Source organism: Saccopteryx bilineata, chromosome 11, assembly GCF_036850765.1.
Source record: "Saccopteryx bilineata isolate mSacBil1 chromosome 11, mSacBil1_pri_phased_curated, whole genome shotgun sequence".
Taxonomy (NCBI): Eukaryota; Metazoa; Chordata; class Mammalia; order Chiroptera; family Emballonuridae; genus Saccopteryx; species Saccopteryx bilineata.
The window spans coordinates 56,582,292-56,596,776 of record NC_089500.1 but is presented as its reverse complement, the minus strand read 5'-3'; the positions used below and the strand labels follow the sequence as shown (position 1 = coordinate 56,596,776).

The 14,485-nt window shown below is 42.7% G+C and overlaps 1 protein-coding gene across 5 annotated transcripts in view; it reads right to left on the bottom strand.

Annotated features, from left to right (window-relative positions):
* The window catches only part of PTPRM (protein tyrosine phosphatase receptor type M), an 899,870-nt gene that overhangs the window by 120,595 nt on the left and 764,790 nt on the right, over nucleotides 1–14,485 (bottom strand). For all 5 annotated transcript variants that reach the window (XM_066246290.1, XM_066246286.1, XM_066246288.1 and 2 more), the window contains one exon: nucleotides 5,739–5,826. In XM_066246290.1, coding sequence (XP_066102387.1) covers nucleotides 5,739–5,826 — 88 coding nt within the window. The remainder of the gene's footprint in view (nucleotides 1–5,738; nucleotides 5,827–14,485) is intronic.

Below are 14,485 nucleotides of genomic sequence, written 5' to 3'. Positions count from 1 at the left end.
CCAGTTTCATACCTATTCAGTGCAGTTCGATGTGGGCTCACGCACAGATTTTTTAGGGCTCCTTAGGTAGCTATCCCGTATAGCCTCTACAGACTCGTCACTGACTGATGGCCTACCAGAACAGGGGTTTCTCCATCAAACTGCTGGTTTCCTTCAACTGCTTAATCCACCAAGTAATTTTATTCCTATGTGGTGGCACTTTATTATAAATGTGCCGATATTCATGTTGCACTTTGGTCACAGATTTGAATTTACTGAACCACAGAACACACTGAACTTTCCTCTGTACCGTCCACATTTCGACTGGCATGGCCGTGGACTGCTCCGCTGTATACACGGTGTTCTGTCATCATCTGCGCATGCGTACATGCTGCCACATCATCCTACAGAAACTGGGAGGGTTTTCCTTTTATTGGGTGCAGATTTCACATTTCTATAGTCTTTTGTTGCTTTCCTGTGACCGGTCAAAATTGCACCATGACTTTATGGACACACTGTATGTCTGTCCTGGCCCGTTACAGAAGGAGTCTGCCACCCTGCACGGGCTGCAGTGCTGGGAGCACAGCACCCAATTGTGTTGAATCAACTTTCTGTCATGGTGCCTAGCACAGTGTCTGGTTAATAGCAAGTGATCAATAAATATTTGTGGAATGAAGAGATGAATCATTGGGTCTATTTAACCACACACCCTTGATCTGGGCGTGAGGAGAAATAAGGAAGAAGAATGGGATTTGACACTTCTATGGACGACAGCTGCACACCCTGTCCAGAGGTCTGGGCCAAGAACAGGGGCAGGCCGTTGGGAGGCTGAACCGGACTTCACAGAGAGTCTGTACAGACTCTCTCCATAGGAAGGAGGCGCCCGTTCTGCCTGGAGAGCGATGCCCCTCCTCAGTCCATGGAAACAAACTTTTCTGAATAATTCCACTGGAAAATCATTTCTTAAGTCACAGAAGGACAACTACCTATCCATGTGATCATAGGCAAGTTACTCTGTCTCTCTGTGCCTCCACTTGAAAATGAGGACAGCAGTGAGTAGAATTAAAATAGTTTACATTTGTACAGCACTTGTGGTTTTTAAATGTCTTCATGAAAAAGGACAATATTAATCGCAGTAACGTTGGGTGGTAGGTTGGGCTCTGCAGTCTTTCATCGGACGCCCCGTCCCACCCAGTGTCCTGACGGGCCGGCCAGTGCCCTCCGGGGGCAGACCGACAGGCTGCTGCTGCCTTTCCCACGCCCGCCCAGCCTGTTATTCGGTGCTTTCTGCCATCTTGTTCCTGTCACTGCCCATTCTGAGCTAGGTGACAGTGAGTGATTACAGGTGAACAATTATTACCTAAATTCTATGCTGACCTCAATATCTTTCTCAGACAACAGGCATCAAAGAAGCACTGAAATTTCTGTACGGGGGCTCTGGGGGCCAGTCTGGAGCTAGAAGACTTAGCCTGAAGCTACCTTTCAACAGTGAGCACACAGTTTTTACTTAAGTTCGTATATTTACTTGAGGTGAGCTGGGGAGATGAAGGACGGAAGGGAAGTGCTAAAATCTCCATATGCTGCCTCCTATTACTGATACTGGCTTATGTAGCCTACAGTGGTAATGCCTACAATGGTAACCCTTCAGGCATGCTGGCAAGCTGGTGGGGACCAACGTTTTGTAGTTATAAAAGCTGCTCTTGGGTTGAAACCCTGCCTTCATATTTTAACTATATAACCCTTTTATCTTCTTTATGCCTCAATTTTCTTGCCTGTAAAATAGATACAACAATATCCCTTTCATGGTATTGTTATAGGGAGCCAATGAGTTATTTAATATGTATAAAGTGCTTAGAATGGTATCTAGCATGTAGTAAATGTTCAGCAAATGCTAGCTTTTATTATTGTTTTCATTAATCATTCAAAAGTATTTTCTCAAGTGTCTACCAAGTGCAGACATGAAACTATGCCTCCGGAAGGAGCAGACTCAAAGTTGTGTTGCACAAGGACACTTGGCTCTCTGAGCACACCTAAATCACCCCCCACTGACACTGCCGTAGGCTCAGTATGAGGCCCACATCTGAGATACGGCAGCCTCAGGACAGAGGCTCATCCGCGTCCCCTTCCTCTTGGTGGGTGAGGGAGGGCCCAGGGCTCTGCTGTAAATTCGCCATTTCACCTCTGTGAATCCTTTTAGAGCAGTGGTTCTCAACCTTTCTAATGCCGTGGCCCCGCAACACAGTTCCTCATGTTGCGGTGACCCCAAACCAAAAAATAATTTTGGTGGCTACTTCATAACTGTAATTTTGCTACAGTTATGATTCGGAATGTAAATACCTGATATGCATTATGTATTTTCCGATGGCTTTAGGTGACCCCGCCGGGGTCGCGACCCACAGTTTGAGAACCGCTGTTTTAGAGTTTGTCATCGAGTTGAAGAACTCCTGGGAAGTATCCTCTCTAAGCCATCACAACAAATCTGGATTCTTTCACAGTGCAAACCTTCAGTAGGTTCCCAGGGAATATTAAAGAACTAGGAATGATCTATACTGGTCACCTAATTCTTCCCATGACCACTCTCTGGCAAGAGATGACACTGTCCCTCTCTGAGCCTCGATAGCACTGTACAGAGTTCCAGCACAGCGCTGTGGTGTGACACCGAACTAGAGCCACAGTGCTCTTATTGCCTGGTCATTCTGTCTTGGGGGCAGGGACACAGCGTTTACATCACCTTGGACTCCTCAGTGTGGGCCAGTGTCTAGTGCTCCTTGGTGTTGAGTGAATTCCCGGAGGGGCATTTAAGCCTTACATCTAAGGGAAGTATCTTCTATCTAAAAAGGACTCTCACATGACCAAATGAAGCACTCAGTAATTGAACAAATAAGACACCCGAGGCTGGTGCTGTCACATGCAAAACAGTGGTTTGGGCCTGACCAGGCATTGGCACAGTGGATAGAGCGCTGGACTGGGACGCAGAGGAGCCAGGTTCAAAACCCTGAGGTCACCGGCTTGAGCACAGGCTCACCAACTTGAGCATGGGGCCGCTGGCTTGAGTGTGGAATCATAGACATGACTCCATGGTCACTGGCTCGAGTCCAAAGGTCGCTGGCTTGAGCAAGGGGTCACTCGGTCTGCTGTAGCCCCCGGTCAAGGCACATATGAGAAAGAAATCAATGACCAACTAAGGTGCCACAATGAAGAACTGACACTTCTCATCTCTCTCCCTTCCTGTCTGACCCTGTCTGTCCCCATCTATCTGTCCCTCTCTCTGACTCTTTATGTCTGTCAAAAAATAAAAATAAAATGATTCAAAATATAAACAAAGAGTGGTTTAACTTTTTGAGTGGCCAAAGGGAAAACAGGGATTGCTCATGTCAATCATGACAGCTCATATTATATGTAAACCCTGCTCTCTCCTTTCTAAAAATAAAATCCACTGATCCACTGCAGATTTCACTGTCTAATTTCAGAGCCACTAATTTCATATACTATTAAAATTCAAAATAATTAAAATTAATTACAACTTTAAGCTCAGTTCCTACCTAAGAAAAACTAAAAATAAGTTTATTATATGACCCAGGAATTTCATGCTGGGTGTCTATCTGAAAAAAAAAATGAAAACAACAATTTGGAAAGATATATGCATTCCTACATTCATTACAGCATTATTCACAATAGCCAAGATATGAAAGCAACATAGGTGCCATCACAGACAGATAGATAAAGAAGGTGACATATATATTTATATCCACAATGGACTATTGCTCAGCCATGAAAAGAAATGATGCCATTTGCAACAAGATGGATGGACCTAGAGGGTATTGTGTTAAGTGACATAAGAGACAGAATGAAAGATACACAATTTCACTTATACGTGAAATCTAAAAACCAAACAAAAACCTAAACAACAACAACAACAAAACAAAACAGAGGCAGACTCATAGCTAGAGAACAAAATGGTGTCCGCCAGATGGGAGAGGGGGGCTGCGGGAGAGAGGAAAAGGGGAATAAGAGCTACGAACTTCCAGTTATAAAATCAGTACGTCATGGGGGTGTAATGTACAGACAGGGAGTATCGTCAGTAGGATCGGAATAACTGTACAGTGACAGATGGTTACAAGAATTACCAGTAAGGTATAGAATGCTGAATCACTATATTGTACAGCCGAAACTCATATAAAATTGTATGTCAACTATACCTTAATAAAAATAAATAAATAAGCGATGGTACAGTGATACCAGGAATGTTACTCTGTAATAAAAAGGAATGAACTATTCATATGAGCAACACCCTGGATGAATTTCTAGAGGATTTTGCTGAGTGAAAAGTGGCCAATTCCAGAATGATACATAATTTATATAGCATGCTTGAAATGATGAAAACTACAGAAATGGAGAAGTGATGAATGGTTTCTTCATAAGGGGTTAAGTAGGGAAAAGTGTGGGTGTCTATAGAAGAGCAATATTAGGGGTTCTTGTGGTGATGGAAATGTACTGTCATAATTGTAGCAATGTTAATACCCCAGTTATAAACTTTTTTACTATATACTACAGTTTTATATGATGTTACCACTGGGGGGAAAGTGGGTAAAATGTATACATTATCTCTGTATGTTTACAACTACATGTAGCTCTGCAATTACCTAAAAATTAAAAAAGTTTAATTAAAAATAAAAACCAAAACTGAGCTCCTCAGTTGACCAGCCACATTTCAGTGCTCACCTGGTGAGCAGCTACCACACTGAATGACAAAACCAGACGCTGGCCATTTCCACAAGCACAGAAAATTCTACTGGGCTGTGCTGCTGTAGAATTTCTACAGTCCTAGTAAGAAATACTAACTCAGGCAAATAAAATTTAACTGCACTTTCATAATCAATAAAGCTAATATATCGCTCCCCTGGATTATCCAAACCTTTCAAGTTAGTCCTTTGGTAAGTATTAAGGCATGATGAGATAGATGCTCTCCGGGTCTATTCCTGCATTTTTTTTTGTTTTAATTTATGTATATTTAGAAATAGTATACTGTTAGTGCTTTGCGAGTATTTAGTGTGGACTTGTGACTTAGAGCAGTTTAATGCAGGGGATGGATGGCTTCAGCCCAGGGAGAAGGAGGCTCATCAATCTACCACGTGTCTCTGCCTCGTTACAGAACATTAATGAGGTTGGGCTCAATTTAAAAACCGTCCAAGGAATTATGGATTGGTAACATTCAGCTCCACAGGAACTGGGAATTTCTGAGCTATAATCCTAGCTCTTTTGCTAATGAGTGTTGTGATATGGGGACTATCATTTAACTTCGGAGTTTCAGTTTCCTGTCCTTAAAATGGGGCCATTACTGACCTGCCTAGCCCAAGTGTCCAGAGGATTAATGAGTTAATGTTTGTGCAGACCTCCGAGCTCTTGCAGTAAGGCTGCTGCGTGTCATTATTTCTATTCATTCCCACACAGCAGCTGGGTAACATTAGGACTGTTATGTTTACTCCTAAAATGCATTTGTTTTTCTCAGCATTTTCACATTGCCTGCGTTACCTAAACCTTAAATCTAAAAGTAAAACCAGTCCCATAGCAAGACCCCATTGATGCAGTGGGGGCATTTAGGCAGTTTTTCCTTTCTTTAATACGAACATGACAGCAGCTTCTCCGCCAGGGGGAAGGCAGTAATTGCACTGTAAATTCTCGCTGCAGGAGGCTGGTGGTCAATCTCAGCAGACGGGGAAGACAGTGACACCCGGTGCAGTTACGCGGCCAGTACTTACACGCGATGATATTCCCGTATCTATTCTTCATTCTGTTCTCATCTTTCTTAGCAGAGTCCCACGGCGCAGACTGCCCTTCAAAGAAGCTCTGCAACAGAAAAAGTGACACTAAGAATTACAATTTGGCGCCATAAACACAGGCTCTCTTTTTTTTTTAAATATTTTTATTTATTCATTTTAGAGAGAGAGACAGACAGACAGATAGACAGACAGAAAGGAGGAGCAGGAAGCATCAACTCCCATATGTGCCTTGACCAGGCAAGCTCAGGGTTTCAAACTGGCAACCTCAGTGTTTCCAGCTTGACACTTTATCCACTGTGCCACCACAGGTCTAAACACAGGATCTTAATGACGAAGGAGGGTCTTAAAAATGTACAAAGGTCAGGAAGGAAAAGTGTGTACTCCGTCAGGAATGAGAGAAGAGAGAAGTGACTATTAAAGTATTTTATATCTTAACTATTTCATGTAGCTTTTTGTTTTCTTTTAGTTAAATTTACAAACACAAATGGGGGTTGAAGAATGATCCTAAAACTTACTGGTATAGTCCATTAAAAATGCTTATGTGTTCATCCTTAGCCTATGTTAATATTTAATACAAACAAATTGAACATTTTCCTCAATTTTTGAATGATATAACCTTTTTCAATATTCTTTAAGAGATATAAAAATATCATTTTCCTTTCCAATTATTAACTGAATTAAGGTTATTTTTGGTTAAAACTATGAAATTAGGTAAGCTAAGAGTAGGCTAAAATTCTTTAATAAATTCTGCTAGAGTTTTCATTTTCAATGGGGCTTCATGTCCATTTATTTAAGGATTTGTCATTATTATGACCAGCATTTTTAATCTTAATGTTATCTTAATGTTTGTTTTATTTCCCTTGTTCAAGTTATAATAAAAATGTCCTCTGTAGTCAGTTGACAAGTGAAAGAAAAACCAGGGACTTTTATTTCCACTTTAGTCTACACTCCATTTACCTTATATATAAGTTTGGTCAACTATATAAGGAGCTCATGAGAAGAAGGAAAGTAGCAAGAAGTATTTAGTAAGACCGATTTCTCATCTTTGCCATAGCTACTCTCATACCTCTTGGCACCAACTGGGGAGGAAGAGAAGAGAAGGAAGAAGACACAAAGAGCAGATGAATGAGCAGCATCTGAAATGCCCGAGGGCTGGAACCTCACATCCTCAAACACGCCCAGCTGGCTTCCAAATACTCTGTTTAGAACTGAAGCTCTCTCTAGCCAAGAAATAAAACCACATATATATATAAATATATACGGACAAATAATCTTCAGCAAAGGAGCCCAAAACACACACAATGGAGAAAAGAAAGCCTCTTCAATAAATGGTGCTGGGAAAACTGGAAAGCCACATGCAGAAGAATGAGAACTTGACTACAGCTTGTCCTCCTGCACAAAAATCAATTCAAATTGGATAAAAAGCCTAAATATAAGATCTGAAACAATAAATTACACAGAAATAAACAATAAACATAGGCATTAAACTTATGGACCTTGGCCATAGAGAATAATTTATAAATGTGATCCCAAAGGCAAGGGAAGTAAAGGCAAAAATAAATGAATGGGACTATATCAAAATAAAAAGCTTCTGTGGCCCTGGCCGGTTGGCTCAGTGGTAGAGCGTCGGCCTGGCGTGCAGAATTCCCGGGTTCGATTCCCGGCCAGGGCACACAGGAGAAGCACCTATTTGCTTCTCCACTTCTCCCCCTCTCCTTCCTCTCTGTCTCTCTCTTCCCCTCCCACAGCCGAGGCTCCATTGGAGCAAAGATGGCCCGGGCACTGGGGATGGCTCCTTGGCCTCTGCCCCAGGCGCTAGAGTGGCTCTGGTCACAACAGAGTGACGCCCAGAGGGGCAGAGCATTGCCCCCTGGTGGGCAGAGCATCGCCCCTGGTGGGCGTGCCGGGTGGATCCCGGCCAGGCACATGTGGGAGTCTGTCTGACTGTCTCTCCCCGTTTCCAGCTTCAGAAAAATACAAAAAATAAATAAATAAATAAATAAATAAATAAATAAATAAATAAATAAAAGTAAAAAGCTTCTGCACAGCAAAAGAAACTGACAACAAAACAAATAGGCAGCCAACTAAATGGGAGATGATATTTGCAAACAACAGCTCCAATAAGGGGTTAATATCCAAAATATACAGAGAACACACAAAGCTCAGCAACAAACAAGCAAACAATCCAATTGAAAAATGAGAAGACCTGAACAGATACTTCTCTTAAGAAGACGTACAAATGGCCAACAGATCTATGAAAAGATGCTCCTCTTTGCTAACTATTAGAGAAATTCAAATCAAAACTACAATGAGATACCACCTCACACCTGTTAGAGTGGCTATTATCAACAAGACGGGTAATAAGTGTTGGAGAGGCTGTGGAGAGAAAAGAGCCCTCATTCACTGCTGGTGGCTTAAGTGCCTGAGGGGTTTGAATGCTAGGAAAACCTGTTTATGCACAGTTGACAGATTTCATTCTGCCACAGTTAGTCAAGTCCACACCTTTTCCATGAGCTGCTGTATAATACTGCTGTCGCCCTGTAGCTCAGTCCTTATTAGAGACTGGCTGGACAAGAGCACTGCCCCACTAGAACCAGCACTTCCACACAACAAAACAGCATTTTTATAATAGGCAAGAGCAAAAACCTAGCAAACAAACATGAGAGTTAGAGTTTTTAACTGCCTATCTTAATTTAAGGTACCTTAGTCATGATCATCATTGACAGCTCTTTGAATAAGTGTTTACATTATATTTATCATTTAGAAAAAATTGGGGGGCAGACCAGAATCCTACATACTATGTACCTATAACTATATTAATAGATACACAGGATTCATTGTTAACTAACGGGTAAAATACTGTATAATATGGGACAAATACAAGTAAAAAGGTTTTCAGGTTATTAACAAATTAAGTAACTAGAAATACTAGCATTAAAGCACTAGTTAATTCACTCTAGAACAAGACTATTATATCATCAGAGGATTTATTCAGACATGTAACTCCTATTTTGCTATAAAATATGCATTTAAAAATAGCTTTAGGGATTTCAAAGTCATACTCTTTTTTTGAATAGTTTCTTTGTTACTTCTGAATGACTAACAGTTGAGTAATAACTATTATTTGACTTCCCTTATAACAATTTAATTTTACTTTGAGTTTGTTGTGATATAATTACCAATTTCATTTCCCTCAGTCTTTTCTATCCATCTAAATTTTTTTTTTTTGTAGAAAGATGAGGAAGGTCTGTGACTTAGAGATCTTGACATCTTCCAACAGGTCCATGGCCACTAGTGAACAGTATCACAGTGTATGTGTCTCGGGAGAAAGGGGTCAATGATAAATTAGGGGAAGAGGCAATTGCTCAACTTGTAACAGAAAGTGCTCCTGGGTCACCTGAGGCAAAGCTACAGCAGCCACACGAGTCCCTCCCCACCTGACACACAGACGTTCTCCTGTGGAGGGCTGTGCTCATATCACAGCCGCATTTCCTTAGTATCTGTGGGAATCACAGGACTGCTAATAGCCCTGATTTTGAAAAATTGTTATTTTAATTTGATTGTTTTCATTTAACTGATTGATGACCCGGAAACAGACACAAATCAACAATGAAATGATAACAAATCTCCTTACATTCGGGCACTACATGTATTCCCGGCATGTTTTCATAAGGGTGGGGCCCAAGTGCTGTCTGTCTCCCAGCACAATTAGGGTGAGCATCACCTGTGCTTGCAGAATGAATAGATCAAGTGACTCGACTAATTCTCATGCATAGATAGTAAGGTCCAGAGGAACCGCCTCCTGGCTTTAATGAGCGGCATGAGATGCACACAAACCACAACCAGCACATACCAGGCCAACCTGGGCCAGATCTCAATATTTTCTGACTCTTTAATTCACTGATCCTTCTGCACCACCCCTACCCTGACAAAGACTGTGAGGGGAAACCAGTGTTAAACTTTTTTTTGTGTGTGTGACAGAGACAAAGAGAGAGACAGAGAGAGGGACAGATAGGGGACAGACAGGAAGGGAGAGAGATGAGAAGCATCAATTCTTCATTGCAGCACTTTAGTTTCTTATTGATTGCATTCTTCTATGTGCTTTGACCCGAGGGGCTTCAGCAGACCAAGTGACCCCTTGCTCAAGTGGGATGATTGAGACCTGGGGCTCAAGCTGGTGAGCCTCGCTTGCTGGGTCCTCTGCCTGCCAGTCTGACGGTCTATCCACTGTGCCACCACCTGGTCAGGCTAAACCTTCCTGAATGCATATGGCTAACAATCGCTTTCCACACCTTGATCATAGCTCCTTGTTTCTAAATGAAGCCTTACAACAAAAGAATGTAAAAGATGTCAAGTAAATTTGTTTAAATGCTGATTACTTTTACAAAATAAGGAGATGTCTTATCTCATTAGATCAGGGGTCCCCAAACTACGGCCCGCGGGCTGCATGTGGCCCCCTGAGGCCATTGATCCGGCCCCCGCCGCACTTCCGGAAGGGGCACCTCTTTCATTGGTGGTCAGTGAGAGGAGCACATTGACCATTTCATTAGCCAAAAGCAGGCCCATAGTTCCCATTGAAATACTGGTCAGTTTGTTGATTTAAATTTACTTGTTCTTTATTTTAAATATTGTATTTGCTCCCGTTTTGTTTTTTTTACTTTAAAATAAGATATGTGCAGTGTGCATAGGGATTTGTTCCTAGTTTTTTTTATAGTCTGGCCCTCCAACGGTCTGAGGGACAGTGAACTGGCCCCCTGTGTAAAAAGTTTGGGGACCCCTGCATTAGATAATGAGATCATTACAGGGAAACAGAGGCAGGAGAGCCAGCAGACGATGGTCCTTGGTCCTTGCCACGCACCTCCCAGCGGCCCATCCGGGAACTATGGGAAGCACTTTAAGTGACAAAATGTACTTTTTTTCTCCCTTAAACAAAAGCAAGACAAACAGAAAGAGCTGCTCCAAGAAAACAATCAGATAACTGGAGCCCTGCATGGTCTCCTGACTCCCTGCGACATGCTGACGGTCTTCCATTTTCTGGTACAGTTCTGCTTCCGATTACATAGCCAATCTCCCCATAAATAAATGTGCATGATCAAGACCATGTGTCTTTACCCTTGGCCCGTCAAATAAGTAATATGCCTATGGGAGCCCAGTAAAAGGAAACATAGACTTCTAAATTGGATAAGTTGGCTTTTGTTTCCTTTTGATATGATGGAGATTTAAAATATATATATATATATATATATATATATATATATATATATATATATATATATATATATATATATATACACACATACATACACACTGTATTTCTAATATGGACTCAGTTTTAAATGTATGGATTTCCATTAGCACATTTTGAAACTGAGAAAATATTTACCTTAGACTTTAGATTCCCTCTTATGCCCAAAATTGTACAGATGAGGAGCCACTGAGCCACTTCACACGCAGGTGTTGTAAGGTACCAAAAACTACAGAATTAATATTAATATTTTAAGAGGCTTGAAGAACATTTTATTAATTTGGGTTAAGGTGTGCAGAGAAATTGTGAGAATAGTCCCTGTACTGTGTGATTGGCATAACCAGGATGGCCCTTGGCATTATATTGTAAATGCAAAGGGGAGGAAAACATGGATCCCCAGACGTTCCACCACGCCTGTGGGGAAAAGGGTGAATGGCTAGCCAGGTGCAGAAAGAGAAAAGCCAAAATAAACCTTTTCTTATAACTATGAGCCATTTGTGGGCATTTGTCCCCACAGAAACTACCTCTCCTATGTAAATGCGTGTGGTTAACACGTGTGACTCTGGACAGAGAGATGGCAGATAAACACTAGATAATATAGGAAAGCCTTTTAATATGTAAAGAGACATCTTCCTACCATTGTGTTGACTTGTAAATTTTGTTTTCTCCAAAATAATGTATGGCTTGCAAATTGAACATGGTCCTATCATGTTAAAGGACATATGACTATAACCAATAGTAGTAAGGGGCTCCTAATTACAATTTTTGCTTTTGTACTTCCCACTTACAAAACTATAAAAACTAGGTAGAACAAAGGGCTAGCGTGTACTCCCTCAGACCACTATTAGAGAAACCACCGCTTGGCCAAGCTAGACAATAAAGCTTTGGTGTGTAATCGACGGACTTTGCTCATGTCTTCAATGTTTCAGGTCCCTTCGGATTAGGCTTAACACAAAACTGTATACATTTCCAGTTAGAAAATTAAACTTTACCTGTAGCTCTAGAACCACAGGGCCCACAGAGAAGCTGTGATATCACACAGGGTCTTCTGCATGAGCCCCTGGCTGCTTCCCTGGTTCTGGAATTCTAAGCAAGAATAACAATCAGGCCCTGGCCGGTTGGCTCAGCGGTAGAGCATCGGCCTGGCGTGCGGGGGACCCAGGTTCGATTCCCGGCCAGGGCACATAAAAGAAGCGCCCATTTGCTTCTCCATCCCCCCCCCTTCCTCTCTGTCTCTCTCTTCCCCTCCCACAGCCAAGGCTCCATTGGAGCAAAGATGGCCCGGGCACTGGGGATGGCTCCTTGGCCTCTGCCCCAGGCGCTAGAGTGGCTCTGGTCACAACAGAGCGATGCCCCAGAGGGGCAGAGCATCGCCCCCTGGTGGGCAGAGCATCGCCCCTGGTGGGCGTGCCGGGTGGATCCCGGTCGGGCGCATGCGGGAGTCTGTCTGACTGTCTCTCCCCGTTTCCAGCTTCAGAAAAATACAAAAAAAAAAAAAAAAAAAAAAAAAAAGAATAACAATCAGGCAGGCCGCAGGTATTGAGCTCTACAGACTGCCGCCTCCAGTCTGGGCATCTGGGCGCAGGGAGGCCAGGCCCCGGGGTGTGCCCAGTGGCAGCAGAGGTCAGTCCTCCCCTCCTCGTTCTCCTGAGACTAAAGGGACTGAATCTCGGCTCACTCCCCTGTGACTACCTCCCCCCCCTTTTTCTTTGGTAGATCATGAGATAAACACATAGTCACTAATAAACACACAAGAAAAAAAAAATGCCTGGGGAAAATTAGGTAATTCTGCTAAAAAATCATCCCACCATATCCTATTTCATATCCTTTTTCACTTTTAAATATCTTTTAATAAACTAAGCAAATCAACACTTGTTTATATCATTTTATCCTGTGCGCTATTTCTTTGAGTAAAAACAAAAGGTTCTTTAGCTGTTATTTTTATGTTCAGGAAAACCAATGAAGAATTCTACTCCGAACCCGTTTTCTTGGGCCATGAGGTGACTGCCACGTAAGTGTGGCGCTGGAGAAGAGGGTGCTCTCGTGTTCGTGGGAAGCGGGCCAGGCAGGGCTGAACCCTCCCAGTGCAGGCAGAGAGAGAACTCTCCGGAAGCAATCGAGGGACGGACTGGACCCCACGCACGTGTCCACGGCGGGTGCCGGCCACTGGGGACCCTCGGCTTATATAAGCCTTGTATTTCTCTATGCCTGAAACACACTTTTATGTTCAAGTTTAAGTACAACCTCTAACTCCTCCTTAATTTCTCAGTTTTTGCTTGACCAAAGTCTGAGCAGGTTCACTAAAATCAAATCCAACCAGCAGACAGGCATGAGTTCAGAAAAGAGACCCGCTGAGTGAGAGCAGGGGTGTCTGAGGGGAGCACAGGGCACCACCCTGCAGCACTGGCGACCGCCCCTCGGAGCAGCAGCGGGGACAGCTTGGCAGGCAGAGCGCGGTGGCCAGTGCTCCCCGGACACTTACTATGGAAGAAACTTGAAACAAAATATGCACATTTAGGCAATATTTAGTGTTTAGGGGAGATTTTTAATAATATACAGATACAATTTAACACAACAATCGTGGACTTTTTATTATTAAAAGGAACATTTTCGGTATTTTGGGGATTTGAGTTAATGGTCTCACTGTACCTTCTGCTAGAATTTTCATCAATATACTTATGGTTTGATTCTACTTAAAATGTAATTAAAGTGTTTCCTCTGACTACCTTCGCTCATACACACTGTGCAAAGGCGGTGGACCTGGGAACAACTCCGAAAGAGTAATAAGACTCTGAGACAGGAAAAATGAGGCCAGGCGAGCTCCAGTGAATACCAACCACGGCTCCACTTCGGGATGCCGCCCTCCCCACGGGCGGAGGGATCCAAACATCCCGCTGCCCTGCCGTGTCTTCTGAATAGGAAATGCGTTTTTGTGATTCAATAACCTCCTCCTCCCCCCCTCGTATCACCGTCGTCATTTTCCACAGCACATAATTATACCTCTCAGTTGCCCACCTCAAGAGAACATTACTCCAAAAACGATGGAGTCTGTTAAAAATGCCACCGCTCCCAGATATTAAAAAAGGAGGAAGAAATTCTATTTAACAGAAAAGCTGCTGGGAGGACAAGGATGCAGGTCAAGGCTGTACATAATGCGCTGTTTTCAGGCAGTGCGGGGTCAAGCTTTTTCAGAAGCCTCTACGACGGAATTTTCCCTCCCTTTCTCATATGACTAAAACCGTGCTTGTAAAATGAATTTTAAAATCTTCACCTTGGAAGAATGAAGATGAACTCTTCATTCACTGGGATCTGCAAAGTCTCTCAACTGGCTTTGTTTTCTGCTCGTCTATCACTTCTCATTCTTCCAACTGCTGTGTTTTGTTAGATCTATATAAACTATTTATTGCTATCGTACTAAAATAACTGAAGACACCTACAATGTGCAGATGGGTGACAGAATGGAGTGCCAATGGGAAAGTGG